The 18,787-nt window shown below is 43.0% G+C and overlaps 1 protein-coding gene across 1 annotated transcript; it reads right to left on the bottom strand.

Moving 5' to 3' along the window:
* Positions 1 to 247: 247 nt before the first annotated feature.
* On the bottom strand, positions 248 to 18,058 carry slc9a6a (solute carrier family 9 member A6a; the record flags this gene model as incomplete). The annotated part of the gene is made up of 16 exons (XM_080745494.1): positions 248 to 2,292; positions 3,089 to 3,194; positions 3,797 to 3,882; positions 3,981 to 4,011; positions 4,393 to 4,546; positions 4,889 to 5,000; positions 5,278 to 5,391; positions 5,502 to 5,590; positions 6,443 to 6,609; positions 7,170 to 7,328; positions 10,859 to 10,964; positions 11,729 to 11,841; positions 13,120 to 13,196; positions 13,648 to 13,725; positions 17,086 to 17,282; positions 17,767 to 18,058. The coding sequence occupies 16 exons, from the start codon at positions 18,056 to 18,058 to the stop codon at positions 2,014 to 2,016; spliced, it is 2,160 nt and encodes a 719-aa protein (XP_080601620.1). The 3' UTR covers positions 248 to 2,013.
* Positions 18,059 to 18,787: the final 729 nt, after the last annotated feature.

Here is an 18,787-nt window from a genome sequence, read left to right as displayed (position 1 = left end):
AACAAAGACAAATAGTGAGTACTCTATTAGAAGTTCCTGCACAGCAGAAGATGTCACTGTGGAAGGCAAAGCTATTCACTATTCCACTCCTCCTTCCACCCCCCCCCCATACAAAAGCATTCTAAACCATCTCTTCCTCCTCAACATTTTCTAATTTATTTCTCCTCTATTCTCCTCGTAAAGCCCCCCCCATCAACTTTTTCCACATTCCAGGAAGCTTGTTTATCTCCCTCCATACGCTATCCTGGCTCACTTTTAAATTAGAACCCTGTTCTTAGACTAAATTGTGTTGACCTATCGTCTGGCTATATTGACCGCCTGAACCTTGTAGGAATCAAAAGCAAGTCTGGGCTGTGCATGGAGGGATAATATGGCAACCACAGATGCTTATGTACCCTACAGCAACTGTGGCAGTAGTTGCACTAAAAAGGTAAATTGCACGTAAATTCACAGCCAAGAAAGAAAATAAATAAATATACTTTAAACTTTGCCTGTTGCACATAACAATTTCCTGACCGTTTAACCTCTCGTAACAATGTGTATCAATCAAATAACACGTAGATGGACATTGTTCAAATGTTTTGAAATCATGCCCACAAATAAACTGTGTGCAAATATGGTACTACTGTCAGTACAGTATTCAGCAATATCAAATCCATATATCCAAAATGTGACTTTCAGATATCAATTCATGAGAAAAATCTGATTCTACACTCTGGACATTCACAAATATAGTCCTATAACAGTTTTATCAAAATGTACACAAAATGCTAAATGTCTATGACAAATGGGGATTGAGTTTATGGGACTAAAGCAAATGTTGCAAAAAGTTGAGAAAACTTCATAATCTGCATTTTTTTCTTTTTTTCATCACAGAATGGCAAATGTAGGAAAAAAAGTGGCACCAGTTTCGTTAAGACTGGATCTCGGAATCAAAATGACAGCCCTTCATTCTGCTGTGAGCGACATCAGGTTCTAAAATAAGGTGTAAATTCCCTCTCTAGGTCACAGTCAAAGGTCATTGGGATGAGATCGAAAGCGCACGCTGCCGGGGTTACCTGTACACTGAATCAGTGTTGTTGCATTTTTACGAGCCATCTACAGATGAACAGCACTGCCCTATGCTGAAGGAGCAGGATGCTACCATATGGACGGAGGAGTCTGTTTGAGGAGAGAATCTACCACAGCATGACAGCCCATTCTGAACTGCACTCTGCTCAACAGAGGTGGTCCGGGATGAGTTGCCAGGCTTAAAACTACAGCCGGCAGGCACTTGATTGTAACCGAATGTACAGTTATGCTCAGCCACCGGGTCGGCGAGACTCTGGTCACGCCGTCTGACGAACATAAGAGAAGGCAGCCACATTCAGGGTCAGACCCAATTCCTAAAATCCCTCGACCTCCCACGCATATAAAACAACCGAAGAGTATTTTTGCATGCACATCAAAGTATAGTACTCAAGTGATAAACATTGAACTAGTGGTTGGTAGTAGGTACTTGGACTGCAATTATATACTGTAGACCGATGCATGCTTCTAAACTTTTATGCAATGCTACTTTTAAAGTGATTGCCACGCTGTCAGGCGCATTAAACCTAATATTAAAAAAGAAAGGTATTTTCGAATGAAAAATAAAATCAATCCAACAATAGACTGCATTACAGTGATGCCAGATGGCAAACTGTAGAAACGAATGAGGTAGAAAGCATGATTATTATCCACTACAGGGAATGAAAACTGAGAAGACGAGTGTGTGAACAAGTGATAAGGAAAGACAGGGACAAAGATGGAAAGAAAGTATGGATGATGCAAGGTGCCAACAAACAGAAGTAGGGATGAGGCAAGGTACGGACGAAAGAAGAGTGAAACAAGTGAAAGAGAAAGAGTTGTGTCATAGACATAGTCTTTAGATCAGTTTTCTTCTCCGCGTGCTGGCTGGGCGAGTGGTACGGTGGTCCTGTTGGGGGTGGGGGGGAGGGCGCCTGGGCCAAGGACGGGCCCGTAAATTCTCCCTCACTTCCGCAAGCGGTGATGGGGGTCTGAGAAGGGCGGCTCCGAGTCGTCCATGGGCAGCACCAGGCGTGTGCCCCGCATGACCAGCTCACTGTCACCGTACGTCAGCTCCCGATCCAGGTCCTCGGCTGTGGTGGAGCCCGCTAGCCTGCCGCCAGCGGCGCTGGTGGTGTGGGCGCCTGTGGCGTCTGTGCTGACCGTGATGTCGCCGTAGGTCAGGTTGATGTCACCGTCCGTCAGGATGAGGTCCGAGTCGTCGTCTTTCAGTTGGCATTCATTCTGGCGGGGAGAAAGGGTTGGAAATGGAGAGAGAGATAGACACTGTGAGTGTATGTTCTGCTGTTATTTTTGCTGCAAGTATGGCCTGTAAATGTACGTGTGCTGGTCTTGGTGTTGGGAATAAATAATCTCTAGGTATAACACTGAGAAGGGATTAAATGCTGGATTAACAATCTTAATACTTATACTGCCATAGTTTTGCCATTAACTTCCAAGGTTTTTTCCTATTGTATTTACCTGATTTTTGATGGCTCCATGCACGGCCGCAAAAGTATTTTCTTTCACACGGAGAAGAAAAAATACAACGTGATGATCCGTGTGTAACTAAGTTATGGTCCATAGAAAACAGGCCGCTTTGACCAAACGCATGATATGGGAAAAGAAGCGGAGAAATATCCATGTTTCTGCAGCCAGAATGAATACAAGTGAATGCCCGAACGGAAGTTGACGGAAGTGTCTTTCGCGAGGCATCATGGGATTTTTTTTCCTTAACTCCAGCACGAGGGCTGTTGGTTACCATGTTAACGTTTGGGAATCGTTGCCAAACATGTTAGGCATCCCAAGTGTTAACACTACGCATTCATTTTAACACTAAGAAGCAAATGTAGAATTACATTACGTGCAAAAACATCGCTCATCGATCTACAAGCTCCCAACATGTCACGCCGCATTGCGAGACTGTGGATCAGGTATTTTTTAAACTCTTTTTTTGTTTGTTTTCAAATAGATTTTTGGTTTATAATAGATTAAAAAGATGAGTTGGATTAACTGTTGCGGTTTTGATTTAGTGTCTAACCTCGTAGGCCTGAGGGCTGGTGAGGCAGCGGGCTAGGGGGCCACAGCAGGCAGGCAGGGTGGCTGTGAGAGGGGGTCCACTGTGGGTCAGGATGGGCTTCAGGTAACTGGAGAGGGGGCTAGAGTCAAGGAATGTCTACAGCGAAGAGAGCATTGCGAGAGAGTGGACAGTTTATCAGAAACTTGCATGAAAAATGACTAAACTGGTAATAAAAATGTCTCATCCAATATTCCTATCTCTTGTCATTCTTAGAGTTTCCAGATCAAATCCATAAAAAGTAAATTGAATGCAACAACACTGCCTGTAGACCATATTCATATGGTGGCCATCTTGCCATTAAGTTAATGAAATGCCACCCCATTGCCACCCCGTTTTTCAATGCAAAATGGAAACATGGCCGCCCAGTGAATTATGGTTGATAAAGCAAGCTGTTGGTTTTAGGGGTTGTATTTGTTGGCGCGCCCTCTGTTGTCTGCAACAGTGAACTACACCAGCGGAGAGTCCTTTACTTACCTTCAGTCAAGACGTTGTCAATTCTAATTAACTCACAGACAGTTAAAAAGGGGGGGCAGCTAAATATATTAGACTCAGAATACTAAGCCTCATAATAAAGTGGAAAAAAGCTGTTTTGATATCTCTCTGAAACAAAAGGATGATGTGTTGAAACATTGTGTAAACGAGCTATATAGAGTATACACCAAAGGATACTTGTGGTCAAAGTTGTACCAGATCCTGAACAGCCAAGCACTCTCCTGTTTGGTGCTCCGTCTCTCTGAACCCTCAGTGATACTCACCTTTAAAAAAAATACAAAACATAGTTCTCAGTTGGTATTTTGTACCGACAGTGGTTAAAATATGAGAGAATTAAATATTTCACAAGTGCTTTCCTCACAGGGTTATCTAGGTCTGTATCGACTCCCACTCTGTAAAAAAAGAAGAAAATAATCAATCAGTCTTCATACTAGAACTTTATTATGGTGGTCTTTTGTTTTCAATTCTCTTATTTTAACCATTAAGGTAACATCAACCATAGTCTAATAGAAACATCTCACACATTACTCTATCACACACTGCTGACAACTGGGCTTCCACCACATCAGGGTAAAATGGTACTTTGCTAAAGATTTGTCCAATACAGGATGTGTGTGGTTTTGGACTTTAGACAATCACAGCAAAGTATTTAAAATGTACAGAGCAGCAACCTTTCCTGTGATTGACAACATACCAAGATCCATCTGAATAGTCAGTTAACAGAATTTGGCCAGTGTTTTTGCTTCGACCTCGGCTGAAGGACAGGTCCATACCTTATGTGCTGGCAGGACAGCATCTGGGTGGTGCCTCCTCCGCAAACCCACACCGTGAAGAAGACTACCAGCAAGGTGGTGGTGAACATCATCTGACGGGCGTAGGTAGCCGTGTCTCTGATGGACAGGGCAAAGGTCATTGCCCCACGCAGTCCTGGTGAAAGTCAGTACACAAATTTAATTTCAGTTTCCTGGTATATAGGGTTTCGTGACGAATTGTGATCTGCGTAATGACATCTAACAGATTCATAAATGCAACAAATAGCATAGCGGCTAGCGATATGCTTATGGGCTCTGCTCTATGTTATGGGGGCTGCTGGGGGAACTGGAGGACAAGGGCAATTCTGCAAAGTGCAAATAGACCAAATCGGTCTACTGATTTTTCAAATCTTTTACCGAATATAGCCGATCTACAAGTTCACAAGCTTGAGAGGTTGTACAAAGGGTTGTTCCCTAACCGTTATTTTTTCAATAAATGGTAATGATCTTCACTAACCAGCAAACATCATCATGTGCTGAAAGTTGGATTTGATCTTGTTGCGTCGTCCCAGATTGAGAAGGAAGGAGAGAGGGTAGATGTTGGCTGCTCTACCCAGGAACACAGCCAGCTGAGGAGGGGTGTGGTTAAGGAGCACTCTTTCAACAAACAAAACAGAGCATAGCCTTTGACATATTGTTACTGTCATAAGGAAACCTATGTTCAAACATTTTATTTTCAAGCAAATGGAGGAAGAAAACGGATTCTAGACTCTGCTGTGGTAGGCAAGTACGTTACCCTTGAGTGCCATCCAATCGATCCCGGATTGTAGCTTAAAATATCATAAAATCCGTACACTGACTACCACCCATTCAGTTTAACAAAGCCATACTTTTTTGCAAGGATACGAAGGCTCCAACGATGAACATGGGATTGAAGATATGGTTCTGGAAGGTGAACAGAGCCAGGCCCATGTAGGAGAAAATAAAGTTCTCAGCCAAGAAGTTCAGGAGTTCAAACAACTGCAACACAACACACACACAAAAAGACATTTCAATTTCCATTGATTGACTACAACCCCAACACAATGAAAACTGTATCAGTGGTGATTTGGCCGCTGCTCCGGTCAGACCTGTTTAGTTCTGTCCTGGGACTCTGGTGACAGGTTGTTGAAGGTGTAGTGGGCCTGGGTGATTCCACAGAACAGAACTGCCACCACACCTGAAGCACAAAGGTTAAGAGACACAGACATGGAGAGGAGAGATACACAGTAAATCAATCACAAATGTATACCGTCAACCTAGGCTGGTTCCATGAAAGCGCCATGGTTCCAATAATCTAGAATGGAACCAGTTATTTTGGTGGAAAAGGTGCCTGAGAGTGTCATTCTCTAATCTCTACCCATGGTGCTTTACTGCACCAGAACAGACAGATGTGAACTTCACAGATAACCATCATGTGTTTGTGCGTATATGTTGTTGCACGTGCATGTGTGGATTTTCTGTGTTTTGTTTTTCATGGTTACGGTTTGAATGTGCATTTTAGGGTGTGTTGATGTTTGTGTATAATATATACTGTATGTATTAGGGCATTCACGAATAGCGATTTTTAGTATTCAAATTATTCAACCTCAAAGTATTCGAATAGTCGAATATTCGACAGGACTAGCCAAACTGTCAAGTAAGCAAGAGGCGAACATTGTGAAAATAGCCGATCTACATGCTCACAACGCCTCGCAAAACGCGAGGCGTTGTGAGCATGTAGATCTGCTATTTTCACAATATTTATCTGTGGAACTGAGTCACATTAAATGTAATACCTACAATTCCAAGTGCTTGTCAGGGTGGGGGTCCCCAGTTCAAATATGTTTATTTTGGGGGTCATGGCCTAAAAAGGTTTGAGAACCCCTGGTATAGAGCATTAACAAATTCATCCACCAGGGGCATTGCCAAAAAAGGCGAATATTCGACTTCGGTGAACAACGTCGAATAGTGACTTTGATATTCGAATATTTGCTGAATGCCCTAGTATGTATATGTGTTTTTGTGCATGTGTGTGTACAGTATGTGTTACCTGTGAAGCCGCAGGCCTCAGCCAGTAGGAATGTGCTCCAGGACAAGAGGAAAAATAATGCCGTCTCCAACAGCGGGAAATCCCTCAGTTTGGTGAACTTGGTCACGTAAAGACACTGGTCAAGGACCTCAACAATACACGCCTTGTACACAAACAAGCTGCACCTGCTATGGTCCAACACAGGTAGACCACCTTCAAGGCAATAGATGAATAATGAATGCGCCGTCAGACATATTTAATCATCAGGGACAACTCCCGAACGGCCGGTTCATTCCCGGCCGGCCATTAGGAAAAAAATGTACTGTTTGCACAAAAGTAAAAAATTAAACTGTTTGCACAAAAGTAGTGAAAACAGCCGATCTACAAGCACACAACGCCTCGCACCACGAGGCGTTGTGTGCTTGTAGATCGGCTGTTTTCACTAGTTTAAATCATTTTTAAAATGATAAATACAAAACAAACGGTCTTGGACATACAAGGTTTCCACCCGACAACGACAAAATATAACTCATGTAATTGGCCCACTGGCTTGTCACTTGTCATGATCTGAAATGGCAAATCTTTGAGTAGCAGCAGCGCTATGGAGAGAGATCTCTCTCTATAGCGCGCAATGAGGGCCTCTCCAACTCTTTTTCCCGGGCTGAATCAGGGGCCCAGCACGTCCCTGTTAATCATAATCATGAATTGTAAATATGATCTGGTGGATGATTATTAATGAAAATGTCACAGCAGGGAAAAGGATATGAGTGCTGTGGAGACCCCGGTGGCTACTCCCAGAGCAAACGAACCACTGAAGACCCCTAGGAAGACCCCAAAGGACTTGAGCATAGCCATGACCTCAAAGGTGTGACTGTTGTCCCCCGCTGGTTGGTATGCCACTATAGACCTGGAAGGACACAACAACATTTTAGCAGCGGACAAGCTAAACTAAAAGCAATCTTGTTTGCGAATGCAAAGTACTTGGAAGCATAACCAAATAATACATGATGAATGGGGTAACGATGCCAACAATGTTTTTACATGTGATAGCATGTAAAACCTAATAAATGAGGTCTGCAATTACCACATCATGTAATGTAGAAAGTATTTGCATGATGTGCCGGCAGCATCCTTACTAAGTAAACAGCTTTGCATGTGACTGCATAATTCATCAATGTCAGCCTGTTTGTATTTTAGGGCTCTTAATCTGAATTTCAAAACCGTCTCTCTGTTTCTAATGAGAGGGCCTTCACAGACAACAAAAATGCCTCCGTTCTGGGAACCCCCCCCCCCCCCCCCCCCCAATATAGTAGTTATCCCAATTTAACCACACACAGTTGGTCATGTTGGAGGGTGTAGTAGACCAGTGGTTCCCAAAGTTTTTATCTCGAGACCCAAAAGAGAGATTAGACCTTTGCCCGGGACCCGAACTAGTGAAAATAGCAGATATCAGATGAGCTATTTTCACTACTTCTTAGACGTTTCTAATTTATTTTTCTTTCTTCATGAAATTACTGATAAAATTGGGAATGTTGGGAATGTTTTTTTATATATAATAATAATAATAATTCAAAACAAAATGTAGGATACAAAAATACAAAATGCAAAAGAATATATATATATATATGTGTCCGCGACCCACAAATGGTTCCCGACCCACTGCTTTAGAACCAGCGGCGTAGACGACCACATGTCTCCTCCGATGATACACATTGAGTCACCAGTCGCTTCATTCCACCCCACAGTGAGGAGTTTCACCGGGAGGGCGTAACGCATGCAGAGGAACACGCTATCCCGTCTAGTACCTCCCCCTCCCAAACAGGTGCTCTCTGACCAACCTGTTGGAGTCACTACACAGCAACTAACACAACAACAGAGATCGCCTTCCCTGCCTGGCTTCCCACCTGCAGACACGGGCAACTGTGTTAGTTGCAGCGCCTGGCTAAGCCGGATGCACTGTAGAGGATTCAAACCACTAGTTTCCGCCAGCGACGTGAAGAGAATGTTAGAGAGGCAGGGGCTGAAATTTCTAAAAGGGCCTTGTGGGGAAAATATTGAAAATAGCAGCTGAGCTTGGAGGTCGGCTATTTTCGGTACTTCATAACAAACTAAACTAAGCATAAAAAAGGCAATATTGGAGATGTGGTGTGGATTTCTGGACAGTGAGGGCAATTCTTTCAACATAAGATGCTGCATTCAAGTTCAGGAGAGTTTGAACAAGGCAATTCTCTTGAATGCTGCCTTCAGATATGGCATGGAAAGAGGGCGTTTGCAATTCTTTCACCATAGTAAAAACTGCATTCATGGTCTAGAGAGGGTACTTTTTACAGACGTATAAAAAGGGCAGGGGCTCAAGCACCCTTTGATGTCTATGTGTGCACATGTCTGGTTCCCGCGGTGGCGGGTGGGAACTTGTCCCCGGCACCACCCGGACACCCCTGAGCAACATAACCCTCGGTAGAGGAACTATCACATTCTCTTGAGATTCACATAGCAAAAGAACCTATGGCCTCTTGAGACTGGGACTCTCAGGAGACCTTAGGTGTCACTCGAAAACTCAGCACAAGCGATCAGAGCAGGGAGGCTGGGGACTGAGAGTAAACAGAGTAGCAGGCAGAGGTGTGCAGCATTAGGAATGGAGCAAGAGGGCTGCACCATGCTTGTAACCAGGAAAATCAATATTTGCGATTAATCTTGTTTCAAAGCCAGATGGAGGCGGTTCTCGTCATCAGGACAAGTCAGTTAATATTAGCTAAACTGTCACTCATCGAGGATACGTGCCAAATTGACTTCCATATACTAATATGTTCTGATTCTGCAAGTCATTTTACTATTTGACAAACCCCATCCATCTGGCTGCTAAGTCAACTAAAGCAAAGATATTTGAATCGGGTTGGCTTCTATACAGGGATTATTAACATTCTGCAGTCTCAGTCTCAGACACATACAGTAACAAATCACCAGGCACTTTTTAGGGGACTGTCGCCAAACAATAATCAGTATCGAGTCCTGTCCTGTCCCTTTGTCTGTGCTCTTATGTTTCTTTTGGCCATCAGGTTAATTAGAGGCAGGAAGATAGCATTCCAAAAAGTCCTCTACTTGGGATTACATGGCTGGTGATGTGTTCTGTTTATCTGAAGGCACTGCAGAGACACACACTGCCATGCTCTACTTGGTACAGCCGTTCCGGGGCGTGGTCAAAGTCTCCTCCGCACCCTCTCCCCAGTGACTGATCGCTCCGGGGGCGGGTCGTGCCCCGCTGTGCTTGCCATAATAAATAACAATTCTGCGGGAAATAACAGCAGAGTTGCACACAGAAGGGGAGACAGAGCGATGGGCGTTAGCCTGGAGGGCAGACAGACACACGTCCCACACTGTTAATGAGCAGCTGATATCACGTTACCAAAAAGGTCACCGGTCAAATCGATACAAAACGCATGACTCACACTCGCGCCATCTCCACAAGACCAGTACGGTGGCAGCTCAGATGACCTTATCTAAACCAGTGGTTCTCAACCTTTTCAGGCCGCGACGCCCAAAATAATCATATTTTAACTGGAGACCCCCCCCACCCTGACGAGCAGAAGAGTTGAGGCATTACATTTTGTATAACACGGTTCTATTGCGAGGTGTTGTGAGCATGTAGATCGGCTATTTTCACAATTTCCACTTTGACAATTTGGCCAATGTTTAATTTGTCATTTTAGAGCAGACCTGGGCATTGTGCGGTCCGGGGGGGTTTTGGTTCACTCTGACCAGCCCTTGTAGGGTTAATTTCAAATTTGACCTCAAGCATGGACTAAAGCTGCATTTCTTTTATTTTGAAGTTTTTCATTCACGTACATATGGACGCAATGCGTACATCAGCACGTGTGCGTGATCATTGGATGTTGTCTCAATAACAAGCAGGTGGTCAGACTGGTCACAAGTCAAGACAACCTGCCTTGCCTTACCCATCAAAAATGGCTAAAGTGGCTAAAAAAAAGAAAAGTCGATGCCGAATGTATTTATTTCGTCGGAGGAGGTAAAGCTGTGTGTTTAGTTTGCAGGGAGCACTGCCTTTTGGCCCGGCCCTCCATAATATTTTCTGTTGTTCATGTGGCCCCATGGAAAAAATTATTGCCCACCCCTGTTTTAGAGGTATTAAAGTGCTAAATTGACACTTTAAAAACATACAGATACCATCTATACACTTAAACTTTGTGTTGGTTTGTTTACTGTTGAGTGAGAAAATAACATTGCACATTAAGTTAATCATCTGGGGACCCCCCAAAATAATTTGGGGACCCCCCTGGGGGTCCCGACCCACAGGTTGAGAACCACTGATCTAAACCAACAGATGCAGCTTGCTGACATTAAAGACTCCAACAGTGACATGGGGTCGAGGTGGGATAAGCAGACTCGCTGCCGCAATACAATGTGCACAAGAGGACTTACGAGGACAGCACTACGGCCACGGCGTCGTTGAGGACGCTCTCTCCAAATAGCAAGGCGTACAGGTCCACGTCCACCTGCAGCTCATTGAAGATGGCCAGGACCGTCACTGCAACACAAACAGGAACATGCATGTGTGATATAGTTCTGCATTGGCCTCCGTTATTGGAATGGATCCAAACTGTAGTACCTGATTTATCCTCCTTGGTTGCATGACGTCTCGTGCAATGGAAATGCTTTTTTTGTTCTCCTTCTGTGCACAACACTGGCGCTCAACTAAGTATAAATCACCTCCGACATGTTGTCGACGGTTATGTGGTGCTGCTTTCACATCTTTCTGTTTATGGCTTTTAAAGTTTCGACTTAAGCCTGAAGAAAATAACTGATCTACAAGTTCACAACGCTTGTGTGAGCCTATCGATCTTCTATTTTCGCCCGTGCAACACCGGTGAATGAATCTGAATTAAGCGTATAAATATGCCTGCCAAGGTTATTTTTGAGAATTTTCATCTGGGGCTAAAGAGATGTCAGGGTCAATGTGGTTCAAGCGGGAAAATCCCAGTTGTCCAACGTCCCAGTTGTCCAACGTCCGACTGTAATTATTGTCCACGACATTGCAAGCGACGCGAAGGCCAGCGGACCTTGGTCCTGCTCTTCGCGCCCGAGCGCCGCAGGCGCGAGTGCCCGCGAAGAGCGGGCCAGGGCCACGTGGCCGGCGGAGCGCCGCGCGAGTTACGAAGCTGTGGTGAATGCAATCGTTATATTTATGGCCTGGGCAAGCGCGCGATAAACGCATGAATGGGATGAAGATCGCTGGGACGTTGGACAACTGGGACTAGCCCGGTTCAAGCGTGTGAGGCCCAGCATACACACCAGGGTCTGTGGCCGACAAAATGGCCCCGAAGAACAGACAGTCTGTGAAGAAAAAGTCCCCGCCCAGCTGGCCCATCTTCTTCATTAGCGTCACACAGCCATACATCATCAACCTGAAATATAGAGAAACCACAGGTACCTTAGCATATCATCTATAGACACATGATCCTCTCTGATGTCAATCAATCCAGTACATTGACATACTACTAAATATGTATTGTACTATATATGCATTCCACTTCAGCACAGAACCTCTAAATTCTAGGTGTTGCATATCGTTCACAGAATGTTGAGCAGGGGTATTCAACTAGATCAGGCAGTGGTCCACAATTGTAAAATCAACAACAATGACAACAGAACAGAAACGAAAATGTTCATGGTTAACCGTTTCGCCGTTTGTTGTTCGCTATATGTCCGATAAGACACAACAATGGACATGTTCTGTGTTCTTTGCGGCAAGCGTCTTTGCGGCAAGAGTATTTAAGGCAGGCAAGGTGAAGTGTTTACATGTTAGTATGAATGAAAGGTTTTTGTCTCCACCAGCCGAAGGCTGAGGGAGAGTATGTTTTCCCCTCCGTCCGTCCGTCCGTCCGTCCGTCCGTGCGTGCGTGCGTCCGTCCGTCCGTGCGTGCGTCCGTGCGTCCTCGCAGTTTGTGAGCAGCTAATCTCAGTCACCGTTGGCCCGATCGCTGCCAAACTGAGCACACACACTCCCTGGATGCCAATCTAGAACCTCTGCCCCACATTTTTCAAATCAGCCTCATGGTGGCGCTATAACAGGCCGATTTGTGTGGCCTGGTTGTTACCAGCTAATCTCCGGCGCCGTTGGCCCGATCGCTGCCAAACTGAGCACACACACTCCCTGGATGCTAATTCAGAACCTCTGCCCCACATTTTTTAAATCAGCCTCATGGTGGCGCTATAACAGGCCGATTTGTGTGGCCTGGTGGAGACCTGTGCTCGGAAGAGCACTGCTTCTAGTTTGCTTTTGTTTTGAGCACCCGACTGATAAGAGCACAAGATGTGCTTGAAGTTAATGATGATGGAGAAGATCAAAGATGGACACAATCCAGGTGAATCATTTCTTTGGGGTAAATGGACAACATCCACTCAAGACCCAGAAATTGTTTCAAATGGATGGTTGAACTGCACTCAGAACAGAATCTGTTGAGCTCTTGTGCTGCCTAGCAACATTCAAAATGGTCATCCTGTACAACCAACCATCCAATAATTTGTTACATTTATTTTTACATTGGAATATGGAATGTTCTCCAGGGGCCACAAGAAAGATCTGCTGGGGACGCATTTGGCCCGCGGGCCGCCAGTTGAATATCACTGATGCAGAGGCTAGAGGACTGAAACCTTATTTTTATAGACAACATAGCTCTTACCCAATGACGAAACAGGAAACGACTGTTCCCAGGAAGGCATAAGCAAGAATGGAACCCATGTTTCTGAAGAAATGTCTCTGGAAGATGAAATAGTTTAAAAGATTAATATCCAGGCATACATACATACTCTACTATAATTAATAATATCACACAATACTGCTATCCAGTACCTAAGTAAACTCTGTTACTCTGTGCTTCAATTACTTAGTTTACTGAAAATAAGAAAGATAGAGGTGGATGTTATCATGCTGATTGGAGATCAATGATAGTGTGCTAGCGCTAGCTTTTGCAAATAATTAAACACTTCAGTTTTCATACAACGAATAGTGCAAATAGCCAATCAACAAGCTCCAAAATGTCACACTGCGATGCGCTGTGAGGTTGTAGATCTGCTATTTGCGCTCATTTTGAAAAATCTAAAATGTTGAAATGTTTTTCAATATTTTCATCCATGCCCAAAATAGGAACATCAGGATTAATATGGTTAAGGTTATGTGCAGCAGTAGATACGGTGCCTGTATACCATACCCTTTTCAGGCTGTAGCCAGCATGAAAGATGATAGGGGGAAGGAGGATGTTGAAAAACACTTCTGGGTCAAAGGTCACCTATGTCACACAAACAACAAGATAAACAGTAGCGAATTAATGTGCAAAATCATTAGAATAAGTAACAAAATGAAGAAGAAAAATAAACATTGACACAGGGCAGGCAAACTGAATGCTAATTCTGGAGCAGACAAAATATTTGGATTTTTTTCTTTTCTTTTTTCTCCTTTTTTTTACATGGCTTTGATCTTTGCATCATCAAAGTCTGGCACTTCTAAGGAGGCAGCTGCCACATAAAACAAGTGCATGGCAACATAGTTTGTGACAGTTAAACTAAATCACACAAAATGAGGACAGTTTCTTTGCGAAGGCAAATGGATGTCAACTCATTCAAATTTAAAAGATAAAAAATAATCACAGTCAGTCACTTTTGAATCGCATCACCATCATTCATCCTGGCTTTGCAATATCAACTAAAAGACCAATGATCAGTGTGTAAAACTAAGGCTGTCCCGATTATTATTATTTTTTCCCGCTTTGAACATTCTGCACATTTTGCAAGCGAATAAATTAAATCAATGCTCTTTGCAGTGAGATTGTTATTTCCGCAGAAGGTCAGTACTGTACTGTAAGCGGTGTTCCATATTAATAAAACACAAAGCTGAATGCATCTTTTCTGTGTAAAATCAGGAAATGGCAACTCATAAAAGCTGCATTGTTGTTGTTAATCTGTGCATGTAAAAATATATTTGTCTGCAAATCTGTTACACCAACATTGTTCTTATGAAGTAGTTACCGTAAATATGACTACGGTATGTCAATTTAGACAAGCATTAAGTTACTGTAAACTAGGCTTTGCTTGTTGACTGAACAATTCACCAATAAACTGCTTCAAAAGAGTTAAGCCCTTTGCACACAGGCGCGTTTAACCGCACGGATAAAACGGACAATATAATTTTTTGTAAAGAAAACAATGATTCTCTATGACCTCATGCACACCGGCTCCGAATTAGCCGTGCGACGAGTGGCTGCCGCCGTGCGTTTTTTTCTCGATCGAACCCAGTTCGATTTGTGTGTCTTGTCGCATGCGGTAAAAAACTCATCACTCCTTTTATGACTCCTTTTTGGATCCGCAGCGCCGATTCCGCACAGCCTTGCACACCAAATCCAATGCGTTTTATTCATGACGCAAACGAAAAAAACACAACTGTCCTGTGTGCAAAGGGCTTTAGTGTGTGATTCACTGAATCACACACTATATTATTATCTAATTAAATATACACAGAACCTACTTAGACTATATACAGCGAATCTCTCAGTTACAACAACAACAACGTAGTTCTTATGTTGTGAAGCAGTTTTGTTTCATAGAGGTGAAACATTTATAAAGGCCTTATAAAGGTTGTTTAGCAAAAGGGAACAACAACAACCCCAGACAGTCATTTCTACACTACACTAGCTAAAACAGCCATAGAATCATATTCAAAGCAGATGCCACTTGTCTTGCCAGTCGCCACTTATTTGAATAGCAACCTGTTGAATGAGCATCCAAATATTTGAATATTTGAGGTGAGCCCCGATTTGGAGACACCATGGGAAACAGAAAGTCCCGGCCCGGCAATGTGTCCCTGAGCAACTGCTGCTCCCCTGCACTCAGGTCTGACCACTTGGGCAGCAATCAGCTGGGTGAAGCTGAACTAAATTTCCCCCACAGGATCAAATAGGTGTCATAATAATTAAAGGAGTAGTTCACCCCCAAAATGACTTTTTTTCTATTGATTACTCATGCCATGGAGAGTCAATAATATTTTTTGGTTTTTGTCGCATTCCTAAGACAAAAAATTGATTTGAGTAAATTTACCCCCATTCATTCCGGATGGGGACCCGTTTCGAAACGGGTCCCCATCCGGAACGAATGGGGGTAAATTTATTGTTATCACATTTTTGTCTTAGGAATGCGACAAAAAACTAAAAATATTATTGAACTCTACTCTCCATGGCATGAGTAATCAATAGAAAAAAAGTCATTTTGGGGGTGAACTACTCCTTTAACTAAAGACCAGCTTGTAACTATTTAGACGTCTAGTCACAATTTAGTATTGACAATAAACTCTGTTTTGATCAACACATCTTCTAGCCATTATGATCCCAGCAAAGACTCCATGTTGTTATCCATAAGCTCAGCAGTATGTTGCCCACCACCTCTTGGTCCTACTACTGTACAAAGCATTAATTCAGCCCGTCTTCCAAAGATCTCAGACATGAATGACATGGCCAACACATGCCTAGCACTCACAATAGCAAATGACACACTGATCATCCCCTAAATCATTGCTTCACATTACAGCCATCTTAGTCTTGCGTGGCCAGACTGTTGTCTCCCACAATTTGCAAATGCTCCCGTCATACAGTCTGGGAAACGGAAGTTCTAATCGTGAGTATCCAGCATGAGAAGCGATAAAACAGATGTGAAGCCTCCTCTCCACTTCCGGTTTGTTTTTACAGTTGTGCCCATTTACCCTAATATTAATAGAAAATCATCTAAGCATATATATTGCTGCTTATCAGAAATAATATTTTAAAATATATTTTCGAGAACAGAAATGCCATCTTCCGTTACTCAGATTTCGGGAGGTGTAGTTCAGACTCTATAGCATTCAGAGATTGTGGAATAGGTATTAGATTATAGGTTAGAGTTATACAGCAGGACTTTAAAATGGAAAAAGCTATCATTTGCAGGAGTTTTATGTTGTCCACTCTGCTATTGCAGCATTAAAAAAACTGCCACTGACAATGTTGTGTGCTGGGCGGTATGGATGTATTCATGGAAATTCTATGTATTGTCTTAACCTTTACATTGCTGTGTTTTATGCTACTGTGTTTTTGTGTTGAACGGGCAGTGAAAACAATCTCCTCTGGCTGGGACCATAACATCTAATCTAATCTATTTCATACACCAATATCTCAAGTGGATGCCCATGTTCTAAAAACATTCAACTTTGAACCAGGGTAAAGTAGCATTAGGTTTGTCCTGGTGTTTGACACCACTGCGGCCCTCCAACATGATTCTAAGAAAAATTAAATTATACTACCTCTAACGTCACTGCTGACTGTATTCATCATGGCCGTGGCCACGACACTCATAATTAGCATACTTAGTTTCACCATAGTGGTGAGAGAACAATTAGTTTCACCATGGGTGGCCTCATTAACATAATTACATGCATAAATGATCAATAACAAATTAACAATGAAATGACTTTAAATATTAGACATTTCCTGGTTTTACACAGACAGGAGTCAGTGACATAATGACATCTAGCTCAGTTGTGGCCATTTGCTTGCTGGCTATTTTTTATCCAGCAGTGTTATGGATTCCATGTGAGAAAGTGGCTTTATGCCTTTATACTTAGTCTCTACCTTGCGCAGCATCTCATTGTCCTGCACCTCATCCACATTGGCATTGATCTCTCCTTTCAGGGTGTATTCGTAGAACTTGCCACTGACGTTCACCAGCAGGGTGGCAGGGCTAGAGTTTACAGGGCAGCTCAGGGTGACGTTGCTGATGTCTCGTGGAACATGAATGCCGTAACGCAGGACAACACCAACCAGTACCCCTGAGCGGAGAGAACAGTGTGGTGGAAGAGAAAGAAAAAGCTGTTATTTTCTACACGTTTCTCTCACCAGAGAGGGAATGTACAGAGTGAGATCAATATTACAAGCTTTGATGGTATCCTTGGGACCACGTTAAATAGTTAAATGTTGAGGTGGTTCTTACAGAAAGTTTATATTCATGTGCAGTATACTGGCCAGTAAATAGATTAGGCTGATGCTCCAAGCTATCTAACATATTATTAAGTCACATTAGTACTGGGGATAAAATAAAAGGCACAAAGGATACACAGGTCTATTCATCTTTAGCAAAGTTTGTATCCAAGCATTTCTAATTTAATTCAACATGGACTTTGTAACAAGGAACCATATTTACAAAGGCAAATCTTCCAGTCTAACATAAGGCAATCGATATATTTTTTGCAAAGGGGGGTCATTGATTGCACAGATGAGATCACTCAGTCAGTCATCTCATGTGGGGGTTCTCACCATAAATCATCGCCAGGCCAGTTTCGTGCAAAAACCTGAATCGCCGGTGTTTGAACAGCCAGATTGTCAAAATGGTGAGGGTGAGGAGCAAGATGAAGATGAGCAGGTCCACGCTGTCCTGCCTGTGGCTCTCCTCTGCCTTCTTCTCGGTGACGATGTTCTCCATGGCACTGTCCTCCTCTGGAGATGATGCTCTGCAAACACACACGCACACAGACAGGCTCACCAGCATCAGCAGCCACATCGTCCTCGTTGCCCTCCTGGCAGCGCTCACAGTCACTTTGAACCCCATTGTTGTGATTTGTTCGGCCGTCAAAAACGTAGGGATGTTGTCGTCGGTACAATCAAAGTTTACAGAGGTGTATCTTTTTATGTAAGCCCAGCTGACAGAGGTAACACACACAGCAGTGAGACGACAGCAACATAAATCCTCCCCCGGCCCGGATGTGAATCTCGTTTTTCGAGAAGATGTTCAATGTTTTTCTTTTTTCCCCCTTTCGATATAAAAGTCTATTGTGAAATATTGCCGGGCAAACGTGATTCAGTGGGACAATCCTTACCACAAAATGCTACGAGATGTTCGCCGAGGCCGATTTTGTACGAGAAATGTATAAATATGGTGGGTTTATGTATCGTTTTAGCAGCTGTTGATGTCCGTTATTGTAAATGACTCTTATTGTGAAGCCTTGTTTTCTTATCATTAAGTTCTTATCATGTTGAACCGGAAGTGAGATGGACGGCATAAATATGAGATAACTGCTTTGCATCACTACGACTAATTATAGCTTTTTGACAATGAACAAAAAATGTACATGTAAAATATTGGATATTTTATTCTATAAGTGTTGACATGGTTAATAAACGACGGTTCTTTCACACCAATACAAATATTCAAAACAAATTGTGACAATATTAATGTAACAAATAAAGGTGGCAAAACGCGTTAATTTGTGGGATTTATTCTTTCTTTCTTTTGTTTTTAATAGGAAATGTGCAACGATTATTTTTCATATAAATTCCT

This window comes from Nannobrachium achirus (assembly GCF_963921795.1).
Source record: "Nannobrachium achirus genome assembly, chromosome: 17".
Lineage (NCBI taxonomy): Eukaryota > Metazoa > Chordata > Actinopteri > Myctophiformes > Myctophidae > Nannobrachium > Nannobrachium achirus.
This window is presented reverse-complemented; position numbering and strand designations above follow the sequence as displayed.